Below are 21,381 nucleotides of genomic sequence, written 5' to 3'. Positions count from 1 at the left end.
GCGTTAAACACGCGCCGCGGTGGGGTTCTGCTGCTAGATACCGAATAGCAGACAAGCTACTAGGTGCTACGCGTATTAAAAAGAGCTTGAAGCGCCGTGATGGGAGAAATAAATAGACGCGCAACTGTCATGAGAAGTGAAAGTCTAACCCAAGCCTTCCGTCGCGTCTTCCGTTTCCCTCACGGGTGGGAGCTTCCGCCTCTAGCGTGGGGGGCAACTAACTGTATTAGGCGTAGCGTAGCGCTTGTGATTCAGACAAAATTGATTCAACTATATGTGATTGATCTGAACGTGCTAGCAAATACTCCATTTGTCTTGTCTACATGTGCGAAGAAACTTGTTTCTTTGTTGTTGAAGCCAGGCAATGCGCATCGTAGCCGGAGGTTTGACTACCTAGGCAGGATGCAATGCCTACTAAAGCTAGACTATCGCTAATGTTGAGAGGGAGAAGGAGACGGTGTAGACGAGCGTGTTGTATATCTGAAATAATGAAGTCTCAATAGATGAGATGAGCAATGCCTGCCTAGGTAGGTATGCCTAGGTACCCTCCAAGGTTCTCTCTACCAGGGAGGTGAGCAAGAGTTGTGGTCTTAACACATCCGTTGATGCGCTTCTTCGAGATGTAAAAACTGATGTCGTTTTATTCAGTCCCATTTCTAGCCGGCTGTCGAAAGTTCTTTATATTTCGAAAGTCACTGTTCAAGGTGCACCACGTACGACTACATATCGACACAAATACTCCGGTACCCCTGCCTTGCTTACAGTCTTTCTGCTACCCTTTTTGTCTACGCCAGGTCGCTGCCACCTGCCACTTACATACGTAGCGAGATTCCAGCAACTTACAATCCCGAAGAACATCGGTCCGCAACGCGTCGTCTATCTTCGCCTACCCCTCTCGAACGCTACCCCCGATGCAGTGCCATCAAGCGAGTCTGCACGCGAATGATTGGTGGGTGCCTTTCTACAGTCTACCCATTATTCGTTTCCAGAAACAGGGGTGAGCGAGAATGAGCATTCGAGCATGTGGTGGGCTCAGGTGCCCTCGCAAGGGTAGCCGATTTGTAGCATGTGCAGAACCTTGAGTACTTGGATATATGGTCAACGTGTCAACAAAGACAAATCAACGTAGAGGGCGGGACATCAGCCAGACCCGCTACAGAGTTTGTGGATCTGATGAGCGAATGGTATTTTTCTTGTGTATCTATGTGTGTCTTCAAGATTGGGCGGCTTATAACGCCGGGATGTTGCTTCGGATCGCAACGTTCGCTTACCCTGGTTGCTGCACATTCGCATCATTTGCCGAAGTGTACGATGAAGTCAAGACGGTATTTGCATCCGCTTTCTTCCAAGTCCTATCACTCGCTTGAGCCACCAGCTTCTTTGGCGACTGAAAATACATGTCCTCAACTACTTGCACGACAGTATCTTGAATGCTACAAAACGGAGAGGGCGATATCATACAATGTAAGCTTACACCATGCTTGACTCTATGCGGTGGAACTCAGTTTTGTGCGCCCTTTCGCATCCGATCTAAGCGGTACAGCAACATCGTTACACCGCCCGCTACACTTAGCCGCACACAATGAACCGATGGTCATGCGTGAGGATCCAGCGTTATTCTCACCATACTCAATGTTCCATAGTACAAAACCCGAACGCCTTACGCCTTGAAGTCCAACACTTGAGATCCAAAACACGACACCCTTCTGCTTGGGACTCCATTCTTATAACACCATGTATTGCTCGGCACTCGATTCGCTTGTAGTAAGACGCCACGAGAGCTCTGTTGTAGGATTTAGCTACCCCGCTAGTACAATTCAGATAGCTGCGAGGTCGTTGAGTGCATAGCTCAGCTCTCGTCTCGCACCAAGTTCATCAATGCCGTCATGCGGCCGGTGATGGTGTGCGACGATCCGCACCGTGGCCCTGTAAGTCTTGTACCTATTACGGTCAGCATTGCGGCCTTCTACTTACCCGCACTTGGTACTCACATCAGCATCCTGACCCTCGCGCCCCCAGTCTTCACAGGGTAATCTCCCAAGCCCGCGAAGAACGCTTCATTACCATCCGCGATACCGCCGCTCATGAGCGGATCGCCCCAAATAACGTTTGAGAAACCGACAAGACCTACGACCTGCTTGGTGCGTTCATCGATGAGCACGTTCTCCGGGTCGCAGAGGTTGAGCGCTACGAGGCGCGGTTCGGTGACTTCTTCCAGGCAGTGTGCGTGTTTGCCAACCCAGAAACGTATACTCTCGGAGTGCGCATTAACGAGCATATCCTCAGCATCGCGTAGTGCGGCTTCGAGGAGAGCAAAGAAGGCCTCACGCCAGGAGTTGCTGCCTTTTTTGACGAAAACACGGTGTGTCATACCAAATTGAGTGGCAGATAGTGCAGTGAGAGCGCGGACATGTGTGCCTAGTGTGTGGTCGATGGAATTCCTCTCGCTGGTCGAGATGTATGGCGCGATTTCCGAGAGTTTGCGACCAGGTATGTGGCTCATCATAAGAAAAGGTGCACCAAGCGGTCCACCATGGCTATCATACTTGATGATTTGAGGCGCAGGTACTTGTGTATACTCGTGCAGTGTCTCCAGTGCTTTGCGTTCTGTTTCCAGGAAGTGCTTCTCATGCCGGAGGAGTCGGATGTTATAAGCTGGTGGGCATTTGAGTATCAAGCAGCTGCCATCTTGAAGTCTTGCGAGATAAACTTGGTGTATGCACCCTTGTTGGACTTCAATTTGCTGAACATTGATTCTTGAAGACCGAAAGACTGCTCTGATGACTCTTTGTATGCTGGGAAAGTCGATTGTTGTGATGGCAGTCCGCGAAGATGCTGATGAAGACGAAGATGAAGATGAAGTGGTCGAGGAGGGCCGAACGGGCTTGAGAGCGTACGTTCCACGGCTCATACTGGTGAGGGGAAAGATTGCAACATCCAGTGGGGGAAGATGCATTATGAAGGGCCGAGCAGCGATGTACTAGATTCAGGCGGGAAGCTTAGCGTGATTCGATAGTGGAGGCCTGGAGCTGACTGAATGCTGCATGTTGAGGATATCGCTATGCATTAAGAATGTTTCGAGGATTGCGCAAACAAAGTCAGGCCCAACTCTTTCCTCATAGAATCATGTGTGTTCGATTTGAACGCGAAAATGTCCCAATGAATGTCGAAAACAAAAGCGTAGTAACGCCAGCCCGAGCAAGACCGACTTTGATAGATCCCAATGAATGAAGCCATCTCCTTGGTTCGGCCATACCGATTCGCATGACAGTCGACAGTTAGTAGCACATCTGAAAGTTCCAATCAGTCCCCGAGCCATATCGACTATCCTCTCGCTGATGCACTGCTCAGCCGAAAAGCAAAAGTCTATCATGCGTGTACGGAGCTGGTAAGTAAGCGGCGTATCCTAAGCGAATTATTTAGCGAAGGCGGATGTAGAGGCGGAGAAGGACGCGTGAGGCGCTCAGGTTGGCGCTTTCAGCGTTCGTCAAGGATACCCACAAGCGGCTAGGCACCCGATGAGGATATCGCGTATCGCGAATCATGATTGGTTCTGCCAATGGACGGATCAAGGGTATCATTGCCCGACGTCTTGTGATAGCGTATCCTGAGAAAATCCGAAAGACGGTTGGACGTAGGTTTGACAGTGTAGAGTATAACGTTGTGATTAACGCAATTTCAGGTCGACATGGGCCCTCCAATCGCCCGGCCCAGTCTTTTACGTAGCTAGTCAACTACTTCCACACATGTCACGCTTGTGGGCCATTGCTGTGGCGGGCTATGTAAGCCCACAGTATGCACCCTACAGTTCGGAGACGAGTCGAAGCAACACGCCGGATGTCAGGTCGATTAGTAGGTGGCTGCTGTGCTCGCTCTAATGTTCCGCTAGACGTTTGCCTCATCCCAAGAGTAACCATATGGAGCCATGGTAGTCCCGATCGGAGATTTCTTCAGTTTGTGGACATTGCTGCGCGGGGCGTTCTAGCACCAAGACGGCTGCCCCACACACTGATTCCACCCATCTCCTTCTCAAACACGTCCATGTTCGATTTTTCCTGACTGATCATCGACCTGGGATTTGACGGAGGGCAACGGCTGACGAAGCTCCTCAATGTTGAAACGTTTGAGCTTCTCGAAGTCAGGGCCGACTACACTCATACCTAAGACATTCTGTCGGACGTAAGCAGCTGTCAAGATCTCATTATACGGTGCATGTGAGACGCGTGATCACCACGTGGGGTATGACTATACCTTATAAATTTCCACAAGGATGAGAAGATCGTAATTTTTTAGGTCGACCTTGTGCCCAGGACCAACTGCAGCTGCGATTGTATTGATGACGCCGTCTCTCAAAAACTCCTTATTGTTGCGTATCGATGGGCGTATCGCAAACTTGGGTAACCACACGTTAGCGGAGATCTTGCACGACGACACTACATCATCTGATAGAAGAAGCTAATGCTCACTTTTTTCCCCACTTGATCTGTTCCATGGAAGTGAGGCGCAAGGACTTGTTTCGCAACAGCCTCAAGACCCTGTGGCGTGGCTTTGTCGGTTGCAGTAATTGGTGTTAGCCGCTTCACATAGCGTAAATTCTTCGGCTGAGCGCCATCTGCAATATCTTGACAGATCTTATGAACGAAGGAGACAGGTTCGAGAGGTGAGCGTGTCCTAAAAAACATCACTTTGTTGGGTCAGCCCGAGCGGTCGGAAGTGTGGTTGGCTATCCTCACAGCACTGGGTGTCGAGTTTGAGGGATGTGAATAATGGCTTCGTAGTCGGCTTACGAATATCGGCGAGCTCTTTCTTGATCTCAGCTTCGATATCACCTCCTTCCGAATCAGAACTGTCTTCTGCAGCCGTCCCGTTGGAGCCGGCCGCGCCGTGCAGGGTAGTAGCGTACTGTCATGAATTAGCATCACCAGCACCGTCGCTCGCGGGTGGTGCAGCATCAAGATATCGCTAACCTCTTGAAATAGATCCCGCAGATCAGAGACAGATTTTGCTTCCTTCTTCATAGCGCATGTTGCCCATATGCCCGCATCGCCGGGTTTGATAGTACGAGACTGACTGCCGTCCCTGCGGGGCATATCCCAGTTTCTTTTACTCTGACGTCTCGGATCAGTATGATGAAGCTCACTGCAGCTGCATGACGAGAATGGAACTGGGAAGCCAAGAATGCAAGTACGGGCGGAGTTTTGACAGTAGTACGAAGAGAAGAACTCACCTTAGCTCGTTTGTCGCCGCCGTCGTGCCGCTCGCGGGGCTCGGCTTTCCGCTTCTTCGGGTTACTCTCTGCTCCGGACATTTCAAATTGTACGGGTGAAGCTGTGGGGTGGGCGTAATGTGATGGTAACTGGAAGGCTCGATCGAAGCCACCTGCACCCGATGCATGGGAAGAAAAAAGAGGCTAGGCCTGTTTCATCCACTAGCGCGCCTACTCCCGCGGTAGCTACCAGTGGACATCTCCACCCACCTTCCAAGGTGCCTCGCTCTCACCAGTGCAAGCAGCCTCGCGCGGTCTACCCTCCAACGTCTACTTGAGACATACTCGATGGGTGGCGTCAATTCTAATTTTACTTTCCGAGATGAATGTCGGCGACCTTGCACGTCCGGCGGTTCAATGACGTCTCTAAATAAGCCTTTACCCTGTTCATCGATTGCCGCAGCAGTGCGGCCTACCATGTTATCGCTGAGCATCCCGCAGTTCTTGTGTCAGACGAAAGCCAGATCCTCTCCACTCAGATCGCAGATGCTGTCAGATGCAAACCTGCTGATCATATGGTCCACGAAAACAAAGGTGCTCGGCGACGGCTTGCGCGAAACATTCAATTTGCTTTGCGCTTCCCAATCGCCATGTAGACAGTGCAACTTGGGGGTCTTCCGTTACATTGGAGCGATGGGCTGTCATTAGGATCGAGGATCAAACTCAGAGACCGCAGAGATGACTAGATAGGGATCCTGCGTCATTTCTGGCTGTCTTTGCACTGCACGAAGGAGAGCTCCCAACAACCTAGTTGACCGCCGAGGAGTATATGGACTATGCGAACAGGTACGACATGCTTGTGTTGGAGCTCACTACTAGTTCCAGGGAATCTTAACAGTCTTCAACATTCTGACACCCTCGATCTCATAAGGAAATATCATAGCTCGCACCCGCGATCTTGTGGAAGAACGGGCAGCCTAGCGGCGCCGCTTTGGCGAGAAAGCTCCAGAACACAAGAGCTTTCATAAGAAGATATTTGGAGAAACTTTGTACCAAATTCCCCAATTTCGAAAGTATGAAAGCTAACTTCATGGAATCAACGCTGCTCGAGGTATGCTCACCTGAGAGGGTAACGTAATAAGACGTAAGCTCGTTCTTGCCGTTGCAACCGGCTGCCAATATGCACATCATCATGTCCCGGACACTTTTACACACGCAGCGTGATGCTGAACTTCAGAAGAATGGATACTGTATCGTGTAGTGCTCATGTCTCAAAGAAGCAGTGGCAACATGGTGAGTATTCAACAGCCCTCATCGATCCGCAGACTGTCCCATCCACGTTTGTCCCGCATGCTTGTACTTGAAGTACTGGTTGCTATCGCTGCCTGGCTCTTTGAATGGCCAGATCCTGTACGCTTCCACAAGCTCAAGAATCATCTCGGATGTCAACATCCTAACCCTGAGATGCTCCATTTGCAGTCTACCACCTTTCTTCGGATCTTTCAAGCTAGGACAATCTTTTATGATGTCGCTGAGGCCATGTTGCAGCTTGTCGAGAGCATGATTGATACCATCCGAAGGGTGCGCGAAGAGTCCGAAGATGAAATCTCGCGCCCATTCGTAGAAGTCGGAGGATCCGCCGACAGGCCTGGGAAAGGGCTCAGCAGAGACGAGGGACAGACGGCTCTGGGGCCAAGCCTCGTTTTTACGCATGACGAGGGGCTCGAAAGGACGGGAATCGGATTGAAGACGGGGTGAGGGTGGCGAGCGTATGGCGAGGCGGTCATCGATCTCTGTTGCGGGTACCTTGGCATAGTTGGCATTCTGACTGTCAAGGCCATGCTTCCACTGGGTTTCAAGCTTGCTTAGCTCGGCCATTGCAGCAGCTTTTTCAGGGCCGTCTGGCATGTCAATAATTTTGCATTCGAGCTTGTATATAGCCTCGCCAATGTCTGCTATGGCTGATGCCAACAATTTCTTTCTCTGATTCAGCGCCATACCAGTACTTTCTCTGTAGAACTTTTTTATGTCGACCTTGTAAGGATGGTCAGGAGGTACCGGCCGTTTGGTTCTTTTACCTTTTGAATCTGTCGGGTCGTTAAGATCGACCTGGGGAAAGACGTTGATTATATGTCTCATGAAATCGTAGTATTCGATGAGACCAGGTGAAAGCAGGCCAATGGGTTTTTTACCCGCCAACTGCTGCGTGCGAAGGTAATCTTGGATTGTTTGAAAACTGGTTACGCCTGTGCCATTGGAGATCTGGTCGACTTCTTCAGCAAAGTCGTGGATTTGGTCGCGCCGATGTGATGGTAGCTCCATCCCATGCTCTCTTCCTTTCTTCAGAGCGCGGACGATGGCCTCGATCTCGTACTGTGGTTCACGGCCCGAAGAGGCTCTGCCCGTGCTGCGCGAGGCGCGCTCTGGTTGGACGAAGAGGATTGTGTCTTGTAACATTTGCATGAGGCGGTTCGTTTTGGTCATTTCGTTGATAGATTGGGCAATCATGCCGCTAAAGTCGTCGTGCTGCACCCATAATAAGGTACGAACCATGCCAAAGGCATGAAATAGATCGTTCGTCCATGCAGCGGAGGCAAAGTGGTAGGCGAGTTGTTTCGCCATTGAGTCAAAACCAAGGCCTGGGAGTCTTGGATCCCAAGCCAGAGAGCCAGTCACTAACAGTGTATTGTTTGGCTCCTGTGCTCTGGGGTCTTCGGCGTCCAGCACAGTCTGGTGTGGGAAAACACCGTTTGCAACCATGTCTCGGTATGTCTGTAGTACGGTCGGGTCTTGGTCGACGAGTGAATACTTGGAGCCGGGTGCAGTGAGAAGAGGGTCAAGAAAGTCCTTGAACTTTTCGTGTCGTGGTTCGAGGAGCACGTGGCTGCGCGGTTGGAGGTATTCGTGCAGCTTCTGCGACCAGAGCCCGGCGCCAGGGTTGATGTCGAGAATATCGCAGCCTTTGTGCTTATCTAACGTATGGCCGGCGTATTTTAGGACGTCATCTGGAAGTATCTTGTGTCAGTCCCGCTCAGCGAAGATGGGTGTTCCGGGACTTGACGTACCGCATAGGTCGGGACTTACGATCTGTGTTCTGACGTGAACGCCACCTTTTACTATCGCTGCGCCTTCGTTCCTTGTCCTCCTCTTCTTCGGCGTTGCTTCTTCCTTATTGGGATGTATCCTTTCCGCCATGGCCGCACTCAAGGGATACTCGGCAGGTGTAAACAGTTTCTCATCGGTCCAGTAATGGTGCTGCTCCTTTGGGCGCCCCCGCTTACCGCCAGGTGTAGTGGCGACGGAGCGCGCATGATTCCATTGGCGGACAAATGTGTTTCTTCGCCAGACATTGCGCGGTATTATAGGGCGTATGCGCATCATCAAGGGGTGCGAGGTTGTCGCTCAGCCATCAAAGTACCATCGCGCAAGTTTCGCCGCGGGGATCCCAGCCGCTTCGAGATAGCGTGCTTATCTCCACGTGCTCACGCGTTCCGGCTTGGCAAGCTCTTCATCGTTGGCTAATGTCATCCTCGATGACGCAAAGCTGGGCATCCGCCATGTTGCAGACGAGCAGCAATATTCTCATCATAGGTGCTGGAACTTGGGGCTGCTCCATTGCCCTCGAGCTCGCTCGCCGTGGTCACACATCCATCAAAGTCCTGGACGGTTGTCCCTTTCCCTCGCCCATCTCCGCAGGAAATGACCTCAACAAGATCGCGGAAGAGAGCAACGACCCATCCGAGTCCGACTCCCTTCAAGACTTCTTCTGGAATCGACTGACCCAGCTTGCAATGCATGCATGGAAATCTGATCCACTGTTCTCGCCCTTTTACCATGACACCGGTTTTATCATGGCCGCTGTTGGCGATGAAGCCTACCAGCGTTGTCTAGAGTATGCCAAAGGCGAGAAAGTATTTCCAGCAGCCCTGAATACGAAACGAGATTTCCAGCAAACAATGCCAGGAGGGTTGCTACAAGGTGATTTTTCAGGTTGGAGGGGCTTTTGGAGAAAGGAAGGCGCCGGCTGGGTGTTCGCTAGTGGCGCTTTACGAGCTATGCACCAAGAAGCAGTGAAATTGGGCGTGGAATTCATAACCGACAGCATGAAGGGCAGTGTTGAAGAGCTACTGTACAACTCGGACAACAGCGCAGTATTGGGGGTGAAGACGAGGGACGGCTCCGAGCACAAGGCTCAGCACATCATTGTATCCGCTGGAGCGAACAGTGACCTACTCTTAGACTTCGAAAATCAACTTCGACCCACAGCCTGGACACTTGCACATCTACCCCTCTCAGCGGCAGAAGCGGAGCAGTACCGGAACCTACCTGTGCTGTATGGTGTGGATCGCGGTTTCTTCATCGAACCCGACACTGAGAGACATGAAATTAAGCTCTGCGATGAACATCCGGGATACATCAACCCTGTCGTCAGTAACAGTGGCAAGATGCGCTCCCTTCCGTTTGTACGACAACAGATTCCGAGAGAAGCAGAGGCACGTATGCGTCTTCTTCTCTCTGACACAATGCCACAGTCTGCAACCCGAGACTTGAGCTTCGCACGTTTATGCTGGGATGTAGATACTGTGGATCGTATCTTTCTCATTGACAAGCATCCTAATGTTCGAGGCTTGATTGTAGCGGTCGGAGGATCTGGGAACGGCTTCATGGCATGCCCTGCAATCGGCTCTCTGGTTGCAGACATAGTAGAGAACAAGAGTGAAGAGAGAATGAGGGAGGCGATGCGTTGGCGACCAGATATCAGCATCGAGAGGGATTTGTGGGATGCGCAAGGGAGATATGGTGCTGAAGGAAAGGTACTGGATATTCGACAGGTAGCAGAATGGACAATGATATGATAGCAGGAGGCTTATACACAACTCAGCTCCTGAAGTGGATTCCCTCTAGACATGACTTCCTCTACTGAAGGCTTGTAGTGATCACTGATGCCGGTGCGTAGTTGGGAAGATGGCAGTGGAGTACCCGAGCACCACGGACTTTGATCTAGGTTAGAAAGTGATTGCTGGACCAAGCCTCTCATGCACCGGTGGATCTCCATCATACCTTCTCGGATGACACTGGCACCCAAGAATAGAAATTCGTACTGTGATTATGCATAATTCACGTTCTTGTCATGAATGTAGCGTATCAAGCTGATGCTGTGGAATTGGTCAACTCGGTGCTGGATGAAATCATCAGCATAGCCTCTAAACGTCATTGTGTAAAGTTTAATAGCAAGTGTGAGGCTGATCGTTTCAGGCACCCTGCGGTAGAATTTCGCCGCTCGCATCTTAGGCATCCCATCCCATCATCGGTAGTTATCATGGTGTACCCACCGCTACGGCTCAACTGCGACTCCCAGCATTGACATGCGTTCCCACGTGGGAAACATTCCTAGCGTCGTAGTCACTGTGGGGTCCGATGCTGGATGCTGGGGAATTCGTAGGTCGGCGATTGCAGATCATGTCGGCGATTTGAGGCTGTGCGGACAAGCACTGCCACGTTTCACCCCTCGACATTCCTCCCGATTTCCCACGCCTTTCGAAAGAAACTTGTCCTGTGAAGTCGCGATACCTAATAATAGATTTGGTAGGAATGAAGGTAACATATCGGTATGAATGAGAGAGGCCGGTCCTCTTCGACAGTTATATCAAGACTGGAGGCCCCACTAACCACACATCGTATAATATCTTATATTTTGGCTAGAAATGGACTAATGCAGTATACAGATCCAGAACTGCGATGTTGGGGCCGAATCGGCTTCCTGGTAAATACATTCGGCTTATGCCGCTGTCGAGTATGGGATGAAGGTTCTTAGGGCCGTTGGACGCCATTCAGACGGGACGTTAGGTCTTGATGCTTGACATACTGGGATAGCCGGTAGTCTTGGTGGTCGCCTAGACGGTTCATACCGGTGCGGCATCAACAAACACCCCTGACAGTTTATTCATCCAATCGTATGACATCCTCAGTATGGTTAGTCTCATTTTATGATCGGCTTCGGGCCGAGTCTTACAATGCTTGAACACGAGTTCTAGAAATGTTGATATGACTGTTGCATGACTCTTAAAAGGAAGCTGTCATGAAAAGCCTAAGAGCGGTTCAAATCCTTCGTTTGCGTGTATGCAGATCATCGCCTGTCACGGTGGCTATTGCCAGCTAGTCTTCACATCGAACGACAGCTTGTGCCGGGCCCCTCGAACCAGAAGATGAATAGGGACTAGTGTTTGTCTGTCGATACGGTACAGGCTTTGGTCGGCTGTACGTTAGATTTGCGATGACATCCTGTCCTTTGCAGAGCGGAATCAGCCTTGCCTTAGTGCCTGATGGCCACCATTCACACTGTTATTAACAGCATCGTTCGATTGATTGTCCATGGCCCCATCACTGCGACACACTGGCTTTGTTTAGCTTGGGATCAAGTGCATTAGTGGATGCTGTCTATATCTGAGCGACTGCGGATCAACTAGCGTGTGAGCTGTTGTTGGTCCATACAGCCAGTGCGGATGGTGGCTCCCGCATTGGACATGTCACTGGACAAGCAACGACGGAATTAAGCAAAGATGAAGGCGAAGAGAGTGTGCAGTGTGACGCAAGCCCCGGATCTTGACTGTCGGTCACCAATCGAGTACAGAGACAACGCTACCTACCGCAAGTGGTGTCTGGCACTCGACCATTCTTCCAACTCGTGAGGAAGCGGAGCTGATTGTCAGCCATCCTGGGCCCTAACAGTGTTTGAGGAAGGCAGTGCATGGGAATATACAGCCTTCAAATTGTCGCTCTCCATGTACAAGTGTGTTGGCTTGAATGTACGGTCCATATAGCGTAGTGTGTCTGAAGCGCCGGACAGCGCATGCTGACTGCTGCTCGCGATGCAGCCCGGGTACCGCCTGAGTATCCGTTATTACAAGGGCGTTTTCCGTGTTGTGATGGGGCCGTTTGATGTTTGGCATTCAGATCTCCTTGATCGTCTGGGAAAAGCTTCTCCGATCCTGCTCCTCGACGAGTTGTCCAAGAGTGTTGACGCAGATCTCGGACGAAATAGTCCATGTCCGACGGTCCGAAGGCAACGCGGTGTAGATACTTCATGGTCGCAAAACCCGATCAAGAAGAACCATGTACTAGTCGTTGCAAAGCAAGTTTAACCGCTTTGGAACAACGGGCGCTTCGAAGACTGTTGTTGGCTTTGGCCAGCATGTGGATCCGTCATTCCATCTATCACGCTCGTTGGTCATGTTTCGTCCTTCGCTCTTTAGCCACGTCAAAAACAACAGGCTCACTGCATGCTACGCAGTGGAGCTAGGTGTCCAGGTCGAGAAACGCAATCAAACCGTTGCTGTCAGGAGCTATCTTGGCAAACACGGGTCGCTTGTCTGGAGCGCGACGTAGGTGTTATTGGAGGGACAATGCTAGTAAAAGCTGTAGAATCGCTGGCAGACAGACCGCTTGAAACGTCGCTTACTCAGACCCTGCCCTATGATTCCTGATTGTATGTAGGTTGCTGTGCTCCAGGCGGCAGGGGTTAAAAATATCTCACGGCACCCGGCCCAAGAGTAGCGCGGGGCGTATAATCCCCATGCGCTACGCCCAAAATTTTTGCCGGCGTAAGCGACCACCCAAGGCCGCTTCTCGTCGCTTTGCTACCATGCTGCGATCGGCAGCCCATCATCTCCAACGCCATGGGGAGCGCTCATTTGCCCCTCATCTTTTACCGCCTCTGATGTTGGTCCACAGCCCGTGGGACTAGTCTGAAGGGTGGCTGTCGCTGTGGTTGCGCCCTGCACACATCGCCCGGCCGCTCTATACGTGCCATCTCAGCCCAGACATGACATCGCTGGATGTTGAAGAGAACTCGGTAGCCGAAGTACTGCTGGCCGTTTGCAAAGTATCGCATTAATCGCTCGAAGGATCGTTCACAGGCGAAAGCGAGATGGCAGAAGCTTTCCTGGGACTAACCCTAGTAGGCCACTCCTCAGACCAGCGCTAGAGCGGTGCGGTCGCCATGTTGGCGGTACCTTCACCCACAAGGATTAGCTAGCCGGCCCGCGAGGCTCACTCGCTCTCCACCGCAATTGTGAATGGATTATGCACCCGGTCTGAACTGGGACCATGAACTACGGACGGTGTCTCATTGGGACGAGCGCAGCAAGCGTTAGTCAAATTACCCACGTCCTATTATGACAAGCAGTAGCGACTACTCCTCTATCGGATGTCTGACCCGACGTAGCTATCTATCCTCTTGGGCATTGCAAACTTCGTCTGCGCCCCGGATCTACATTGACCAGTCTATGTCACATGGTCCACCGCTCAGCGTTCGCAATTTCTAACTTGGTCCCTTTCAGGCCGTCCTCCAGGGCCCAGTGGAGTTTCAGGCACTGCAAGATATGACAACACCGCCACTGCCCGCTACGCTTTCTCGACGAATCTGACGCCCCAGCCTTACCGTTGTGGAGTGGTCCCTAGTGCGCTCCCGGGCTAATCCTGTACACCCCGGACTAGCAGCCTTACCATACCCTAATCCCTAGAGTTTGGGTCTGTGCCTTAAGACTGGTCATTCTCACCCATCTGTTGCACTTCCCGCTTAAGACGCACTGGCCTACTCTCTGCATGATATACAACCCGCGTTGGCTTCGACTTGCGGCCATTTGACGACCACCAGATACCCCTTCCTGTTATATCACCGCCATTCTGGGAACCACTCCTGAACACTACCACACCTGGCGTCACCCACGATGACTTTCTTTTCGTCCGAAGCAGAACTAGCCCTCATGGCGCCGGTTGACGGCATGGGTCACCTCTACCCCTCTAGCACATGCCAATCACCCCCCAGCATCATGTATTCACCACCACTACACCACATGGCCCATCGACCCCAAACGACCATGTCTGCACACGCAGGAATGTACACTCCACCCCAAGATTACAGACCGGTCATGGAGTCCCCATACCCACCTCACGCACTCTGGTCGACACAACCCTCATCAATACCGCTACCTCAAGTAACGTCGTATTCCTACCCATCTTTCTCCGAGATGGCATCTCCCCCGATGCTTGCGCATGACTCAACGCTGCTCTCACAATCTTTCGGTGCGTCTCGACCGTCAAGATCGCACTCCACATCGTCATCCGCAGGTCATGGCATGCCGTCCAACGTCCCATCTGAAAGATCACCACCTGCCCTATCGCGGTCGCTCTCACCTTCTTCGCCGGATCTTCGATCCTATGGTATTCCGAACAAGAACGGTACATGGAGTTGTGCCTTCCCAGGATGTACTTCAAGAGCAGTTTTCACTCGGGGCTGCGATCTAAGGAAGCACTACAAAAGGCATACAAAGTCCTTCTTTTGCCGTCATGGCGACTGCCCACAGTCTACAGGAGGAGGCTTTTCGAGTAAAAAGGATCTTGCAAGACATGAGGCCAAGCACAACCCGGGTGTATTGTGTGACTGGGACGGATGCGACAGGGTCTTCAGTCGCGTGGACAATATGGTAATTTTGACTTGCGTCATATGTGCCGAATGTTGCTGACAATTTGCAGAGAGATCATGTCAAGCGGATTCACCTTAAAGCGTCTAGGAAATCTTCAACAACGTCCTCCTAGTTATCGCGCTCCTGATACAACTACCAACTGTCATGCCTCACAAAACCATTGTTTCAGCGCCTACGTCGTCTATAACTCTTACTCTGGTTCGAGTCATCGCCGTAACCCTTCGCTAGGAGCGTCTACGGCGAAAAAACTGGAGATTTACTCGCCAAGAAAAGGTCACAGACTGATAGGACCACAAACTTTTCACTTTCGTTCATGATACCCTTATTTTGCATTTACATTCCCATTCATCTATCACTGCAGCATTATCTGCGTCGTCGCATTGCTATGGCGTTTTTTAAACTAGAGAAGTCTGAGCAGAGTCAACTGGTTCATCCAAGGAGGATACAGCACGGTTAGAACGCTTGTTGGGAATTGGTGTGCATAGATGCAGATGGCGCCGCTGTTGCCTACACTAGCTTGGAATGAGTGTCGGTCAATAGCGACAATGATCTCAACCTTTGGCTCATACGATCCTTTGCAACTCTTCGATCTTTCGATTGTCTCTATAAACACGACGTCATACATGAAGCCAGAACCCATTCTCGACAACATGGCTGGCGCGATCGAGTCCACCACAGGTTGTCACGCCAGATGTCGACATGGTCGGGGGTTAATGGTCTGCGACTCCGGCCTGCTAGTGGGACGCCTTACGGCCTTAACAAGGCTGACTTGCGGTGCCGTCCACTCATGTGGGCCGGGACCCTGTGACAAGGTGGCTGGAATGTTTTTGCGAATCACCTCTGTGCACACTACCTAGGTACGCAGGGTTGATTGGCGGGCGTTCTACTCCGTCCAGCAAAGGATCGAAATGCGAATATGGCATGTTCAGCGATCGAGAGCGATAGTCGCCCCACATCGGACCAAACGACGGCATGCCGCAAGCTTTCCTGTTTCGCAGCCAGTTTTGAGGAAGATGTCACCCGATGACATGGCGGTGCTATGCGGCTGTACCCTACATTCGCGGTGGTGGCTATCGTCATGGTTCAGTGACAAGCCAAGCTGTTTCAAGAGTCTGGTACATGCATGCTTCCAGTCAGACCTGCACGTCAATGGATCAATAAGACGCATTACGTTAGATGAAGGCTGTTGCTACAGCTTCCAATCACATTTCATCACATGCATTGGAAGGCAGGATGCCCAAGCGGTTCCATCCCGCGAGCTTACATACGGCAGAAGACCACATGCACGATGAGGTCGACCCCATCGCGGACGCCGAGCGTCCATCGATCAAAAACTCATGGTGGTTGCTCGTGACAAGAGGTGCGTCACGCTTTGTTGCTTCTCGTGCCGCGCTAGTGCACAAACAACACGATGGAGCGACTAAGTCCAATAGATTCGACGTTACTGTACCGCTTGCATATCCTGTTATTGTCTGAACATATGCGAGCTTACGGCATATGTTCCGAGCGGCAATCCTGCGGCCCTGACATGGCGCCGTTTGATGTGGCCGTTCAGCAGCCAACCACGCGATTTCCATGGCCGCGGCATGGCGACGGCATGGAAGGCAAGGGTCCAAGTCACAAGCACTCTGTCATTGCTCGGACAAATTGGAACCCGTGAAGTTGGATCCCTTGACATGGTCCTCTTGCCAGGGGTTTGGCTGTGCCGCCACGAGGTGGCTGTCCATCCAGACATGGAGCTTACCGTGCTTGTCTCCTTGTCAAGGTGTCCAACTCAAGGTGATCGGGTTGGATGCTTTCCCCTGTTCCACCGGTCAAAATTGTGGACAGGGACGTGGGCCACCTGTGGCTTAGTGTGCTCCACTCTTCTCCAGTAGCTTATCTTTCTGCTGGGAAGGGTCGATCTGGGTCGCGCTACAACGAACCCTCATTTCTTCCATCTGCGCCCTTACACGGCCCCCACGATCCGTTCTAACTTCCTCGTTACATGCATATAGCCTTGGGCTTTTTCTTTCTAGTGCGCGTTTCATCAAGGTCTTGTCACAGTTGCAAGGCGTACACGGCATGCCTGCGATACCGTTGTGTTTTGAACAGCTCTCTGGTAGCCTGCTCCTTTCCAGTCAACAGGTTATTGTCCGAGTGCTCCAAATCCTTCGCGGGCCATCTGCATGTTGAGTGGCCTGGCCAGTCAACCGACCGTGCATGAATATGGGGTTCTCAGCATCCTCTCGGACCCTGTCGATGATCAACGGCTTTGGGAAGGCATTGCGATGGTTGCACCGTGCGATCTTCCAACACTTGACGAACCGCGTTAATCTCACTTCTAGTAAGACACCACCATGCTCCATGACGTATCCGTCTGCCTTCGTTTCTGTACTCCTACACCGAACGTCGGAACTCAAGAAGAGAAACAGAGGGCCCCATCGATGCTGCTAATACCCACCAGAGTCCACATTTTACAGGCTGACAGATATCTTGCAAATCACGAAGCACCTATTACCATCGGATATAATGTAGACGAGTCAGGAGCATACCGAAATCATCCAACGACCCGATTGACTCGTGCACCAGCCAGACGGCCCCAAGTATCGCAATTCCGCGCTTGCACGCTACCAGGCCGTAGTGAAGTTGTGGCGCTGGTCTGAAGCGGAAAGGGGCGGCATACGCACGTAAAGCGCGGAATAGCCGCACTCGTTCCTGGATGCTAACCTCGAATGTTTCCTGCGCCTGCAGACATGCGAGCTAACGCTTTGGTGATGCACGATGGCACAGACCTGTGAACATCTGCATCTTGTCTACAAAGGAAGGTGCAAGAGGAGAAGGTCGTGATCTGGAACACCCAACTCCGCCCGGCAACCTGTGTCTCAAATGGTGCATATCGCGCAGTCATGACAACCCAACGTCGCCGACTTGAGGGCGCTATAGGCAGTGCTCTGAATGGTCCTCCGAAGGTGCATGCAGCCGCGTGCATCAGCCCTGTACATTGTTCGGACCGAAACGAGCCAGGACCTTGCAACATCGAACGGCAAAAATTCGCCGTGCATTTTCCGCTCGTCGACCTGAGATGTATGTCTCTTCGAAAGTGTGTTCACATGCTCATGATTAACAAAAAAAAGACGACTGATACGTAAAGATTTCATGCTGTTCAATCAACCAACAACATTTTGACTAGTGCCATCCTGCCGAAGTCAGCATGCATTCCCAACACATTGGAGAAGCGTTGTAACTTGCGACCACCCCCATTACGATAACGCGGACGCGTATGCTATGACGAACCATATCTCAACGCCTTTGTGAGCTGTACCTTTTGCTTCTGCATATGTCACTTTACGGAAGCTACGAGGCAATTCAAGGTAAAATTTGGAAGCCTCTCTCCATGTACTTCCAGATGTATCAGCATGTTTCTGCAGTGCAATATACAGTACGGCTTTATCGTTGAGCTTCGAATCTAGAAAACATGGGACGATCAAGCGGCCGATCCGTAGCAACCATGGTGATGACCCAAGCCCGTATGCGAAGTACAACAATCTTTTCTCTGAAGGTCTCGGAATATGAGCGCTTCAAAACCATTCCGTGTCACTTGGCGAAGCACTTACAAGAAGAGACATCCTCGAGGTGGCTGCAAAGAAGCGACATTGGTCTTGTATAGAAAATTCGAATCTTTGACAGCATCTGGAAGCTGTTGCTTCGCACCATCATCGTATTGACGAGTTTAGAGTCGGATTAGAGCTCGACGACTTCGTTAGCGTCTTTGCATATTCCGACATCGATAAATTACTCAACGACAACATAAGATCATATCATGCCATTCTATCAGCCGGGGACGAGAACGACACAGTGTAAGATTGGGTACAAGTTCTACTATCAAGAGTGGACGCATTTGCGTTCCACAGACAAACAAGGCCTTTGCGATAGTAGAGCTACTACCTGTTCGTGAGGGTCACGAACACCTGGTCTTGGAGCGAATGTCCCACCAGGGGCTACGGTACTTGCCATACGCGAGGTGTGCTATTCGGTGCTATCGAAGCGTACCTAGACACAATGGAGTATTCTCCGTTTGCACAAGATGGCTGAACCCCTCCACCTCCAGAATCATACACACGATACCCACAAGCAAGACACACTACGGCTAAACCCAACGGTCGGGATCCCGGATCACGCACCGAACTAGCGGTTAGTGTAGCGCAGCGTGGGGTCCAAAAGCTGCGCCAGCACGCGCCTCCAAAGCTTTCCTGCTTGGAAGAAAATCCAGCTGAGCCGTGCACGGGCTAACCCCTGCTGGCGTGCCCTGGCCGCGAAGAATGCCGCAACGGGTATGATGCTGCGAGCCAGGTGCACATGTGGGTTCTGACGAGCAAACTAGACTCGAGTGGATAATGCCTGCGCACTCGATGGGGAACTGCACTGGGTACAGGGGTAAGCGGAGCCCGCGTGTTGTGAGTTCCGATCCTGAAGCGCATGCTTGTTGCCGCCTTGGGTCGTCTTTGTCGGGATGGACAGGACTGGGCTGGGACCGGAGTTAGGTTTGTGTGAGCGAGATTGAAGTGGTCGGGATTTTTCTCGGGCACAGGCGGAGGGAGCGTTGTCGGGTCGCTTGTCGCGTATCGCTTGGACTTGCTTGCGCAGGAGGGAGTTAGCTTTGCTTTGTGCATGTGGGATACTTCCTTCTATGATTGCGTTGGTGCAGTGTGTGGATATCAGAGACACACTTTGCTGTGTCCACTAGTCGGAGAACGGCGACATGAGATATGGCGTAATCAGATAGTGGCTCTCACATGTTCGCATAACGCACACCTTCAATTGTACGATAGACGTACTTCGCCGATATCCAGAGCCCGTCCAACATGACCGTCTCCGACGACGAAGTAACCTTTGCGACGGCGGATTGGTCCCAAAATGGGAAGACGTTATCCAGGATCTACCATATCGACTCAAAAACACACTAGAACATCATGCACCTTCTTCACTACACATTTTGTCTAACAAGAACCATAACTTTGTCGGACAGAAAGCACCGCTTGGGCAGTACCAACTGCAACATCAACGCCAACGCTATTCCCGGTGCCACACTATCAGGAACCACCTACCAGGCGGGCGTGCGACGCCGCTGCTCTTCGGCCACGCTCCGCTATGGCATAACGCTAGTATACGACTGAGCCACTGACATTCGCTTCGTCGGATCACGACCGTGTGGCTCAAACTCGCCCGTACTAGCCCGCTACGCGCGTAGCTTGAACTGCAACACCAGATTTAAGTTCCACTTCGATATACTATAATCTCTAGCGACGCGTTGCAGCAGTCGGTACACCGGTTCCGTAGAACAGTATTTGGGGATGATGTAGGCCCGATGCAGAAAGCCATGCGTACTGAATCGCGAAATCGACAAAGCAGCAGTGTGAACAGGCGCGAACGATGGCTTTTAAGTTTTATGCTCAAGCTGTGCTAACATGACGAGCGCAGTGTTGAAAGGAGGGGTTGGAATGCACGTCTGTGATAAGGTTCAAGGGAATAGTTGGCGAGTTTGCAAAATATTGACGATCGGATTCGCAATCGCTGTGTTCATGTTCTCATGACAGTAGTTTCTACTTCACATGCATCCTCGCATGTCTAGTTCAGCTTGTTAAGCTCCCTATCTTCAGTCCATGGCGAGCCAGACCAGGCAGGCCAACGTAACGTAACTGCGGGGTGTGCAATTACAATCACATGTGAACAAAGCTACCAATTTCCTGTATCCAGTGGCATATCTGTCACATGGAGTCTCACAGGACTAGCAGACTGGAACCACTTCAAGGAACCGGGCCTCGAATTGGCACCTTTCTTCTACATGAACCGTGTATGAATACTGGTCCTGATACGCGACAACAGCATTTGCCTGACGAACAGCTGCTTCGCCTGTCTGGTTGCCACCTCGCTGACTCGTTGTATCTTTAGATATGCTTCGAAGGCCGTGCTGTGGCGTGATAGCTCTCGCACATTTAAGTAATATGTATCTTCGGACATTCGACGCGTGCAGATGGACAGTCTGTTGTCGTCGTGGAGAACGAGGTGTGGGTGTGCTGCTCGTCTGTATGACTTCAAGTCAAGTACCGGACGGTCTGAACCGCCCATGGCCGGGCCACGGGTCAGGAGGTACATCAGGCGCGTTGATGAATTCCCAAAATCCGTATATGAGGCATAGGAAGACGAATACGACCAGTGCCTGTCCGAACCATTCTGGTAGAGCGCGATGAGTGGATTCGACTTCGCTGCTTGCTATCGAGGATTCATCGGTATACGGGCGGAATGTGCCATAGCCCGGCGGCGCACCCGTTGTGCCAACGGCGTCGTCGTACGAAGGTGGAGGCTCATCGTAGGGCGGATCTTCGTGAGGCGGGACATGGACGGGTGGATCATGGTGAGAGAGGTGGTGGTGATGGTGATCAGATGCGAACGTATCGGCTGGTGGGGCAGATGGCGCGTCATGTGAGGCCTGCCACAGTCAGTCATGGTAGCCATAACATGGATTTTTATGCATGGCTTACTGATCCTGCGTCGTGCATATTGCGCTGGCCCCGGCAATGTCTAGGGCAACTGTAGAGGCTTCATGGTGTTGTAGTCGGGCGCTTGAGGTCGCGTGCGGCGCGCGTCATCACGTCGGAGCAAGCATGTGAAACGGGCCGTCAGTGCTCCGTGTCGGATTGCCATGTCTGC

At 51.7% G+C, this 21,381-nt stretch overlaps 6 protein-coding genes across 6 annotated transcripts; 2 read left to right on the top strand and 4 right to left on the bottom strand.

Moving 5' to 3' along the window:
- Positions 1 to 1,817: 1,817 nt before the first annotated feature.
- BKA58DRAFT_410528 (uncharacterized protein) lies at positions 1,818 to 2,911 on the bottom strand (the record flags this gene model as incomplete). The annotated part of the gene is made up of 2 exons (XM_046172227.1): positions 1,818 to 1,941; positions 1,992 to 2,911. The coding sequence occupies 2 exons, from the start codon at positions 2,909 to 2,911 to the stop codon at positions 1,818 to 1,820; spliced, it is 1,044 nt and encodes a 347-aa protein (XP_046026008.1).
- Positions 2,912 to 4,029: 1,118 nt separating this feature from the next.
- Positions 4,030 to 5,308, bottom strand: BKA58DRAFT_312550 (uncharacterized protein; the record flags this gene model as incomplete). Its single annotated transcript, XM_046167385.1, has 6 exons — positions 4,030 to 4,170; positions 4,252 to 4,392; positions 4,467 to 4,684; positions 4,734 to 4,902; positions 4,968 to 5,108; positions 5,228 to 5,308. The coding sequence occupies 6 exons, from the start codon at positions 5,306 to 5,308 to the stop codon at positions 4,030 to 4,032; spliced, it is 891 nt and encodes a 296-aa protein (XP_046026007.1).
- A 907-nt stretch (positions 5,309 to 6,215) lies between these two features.
- BKA58DRAFT_145401 (uncharacterized protein) lies at positions 6,216 to 8,632 on the bottom strand. Its single transcript, XM_046164677.1, has 2 exons — positions 8,272 to 8,632; positions 6,216 to 8,211 (listed from the first exon to the last, which is right to left on the bottom strand). Exons 1-2 carry the CDS (start codon positions 8,585 to 8,587, stop codon positions 6,518 to 6,520), a joined length of 2,010 nt encoding a protein of 669 aa, XP_046026006.1. The 5' UTR covers positions 8,588 to 8,632; the 3' UTR covers positions 6,216 to 6,517.
- A 131-nt stretch (positions 8,633 to 8,763) lies between these two features.
- On the top strand, positions 8,764 to 10,062 carry BKA58DRAFT_312977 (FAD dependent oxidoreductase; the record flags this gene model as incomplete). Its single annotated transcript, XM_046167410.1, has 1 exon — positions 8,764 to 10,062. The coding sequence occupies one exon, from the start codon at positions 8,764 to 8,766 to the stop codon at positions 10,060 to 10,062; it is 1,299 nt and encodes a 432-aa protein (XP_046026005.1).
- Positions 10,063 to 13,516: 3,454 nt separating this feature from the next.
- On the top strand, positions 13,517 to 15,201 carry BKA58DRAFT_145279 (C2H2 type zinc finger domain-containing protein). The gene is made up of 2 exons (XM_046164676.1): positions 13,517 to 14,691; positions 14,741 to 15,201. Exons 1-2 carry the CDS (start codon positions 13,936 to 13,938, stop codon positions 14,801 to 14,803), a joined length of 819 nt encoding a protein of 272 aa, XP_046026004.1. The 5' UTR covers positions 13,517 to 13,935; the 3' UTR covers positions 14,804 to 15,201.
- A 5,569-nt stretch (positions 15,202 to 20,770) lies between these two features.
- Positions 20,771 to 21,230, bottom strand: BKA58DRAFT_400660 (uncharacterized protein; the record flags this gene model as incomplete). Its single annotated transcript, XM_046171606.1, has 2 exons — positions 20,771 to 21,160; positions 21,213 to 21,230. 2 exons carry the CDS (start codon positions 21,228 to 21,230, stop codon positions 20,771 to 20,773), a joined length of 408 nt encoding a protein of 135 aa, XP_046026003.1.
- Positions 21,231 to 21,381: the final 151 nt, after the last annotated feature.

Source organism: Alternaria rosae (assembly GCF_020736505.1).
Source record: "Alternaria rosae strain MPI-PUGE-AT-0040 chromosome Unknown BKA58scaffold_4, whole genome shotgun sequence".
NCBI lineage: Eukaryota > Fungi > Ascomycota > Dothideomycetes > Pleosporales > Pleosporaceae > Alternaria > Alternaria rosae.
Note: the sequence above shows the minus strand (reverse complement) of the source record. Positions and strands in the feature narration are given on the sequence as shown.

Bases quoted from the DNA above. Each gene is read 5' to 3' on its own strand.
- BKA58DRAFT_145401 (XM_046164677.1), bottom strand. From the start codon at position 8,587: ATGATGCGCATACGCCCTATAATACCGCGCAATGTCTGGCGAAGAAAC. The intron at 8,212-8,271 runs GTACGTCAAGTC...AGATACTTCCAG, and splicing joins CGTAAGTCCCGACCTATGCG to ATGACGTCCTAAAATACGCC.
- BKA58DRAFT_145279 (XM_046164676.1), top strand. From the start codon at position 13,936: ATGACTTTCTTTTCGTCCGAAGCAGAACTAGCCCTCATGGCGCCGGTT. The intron at 14,692-14,740 runs GTAATTTTGACT...GACAATTTGCAG, and splicing joins TCAGTCGCGTGGACAATATG to AGAGATCATGTCAAGCGGAT.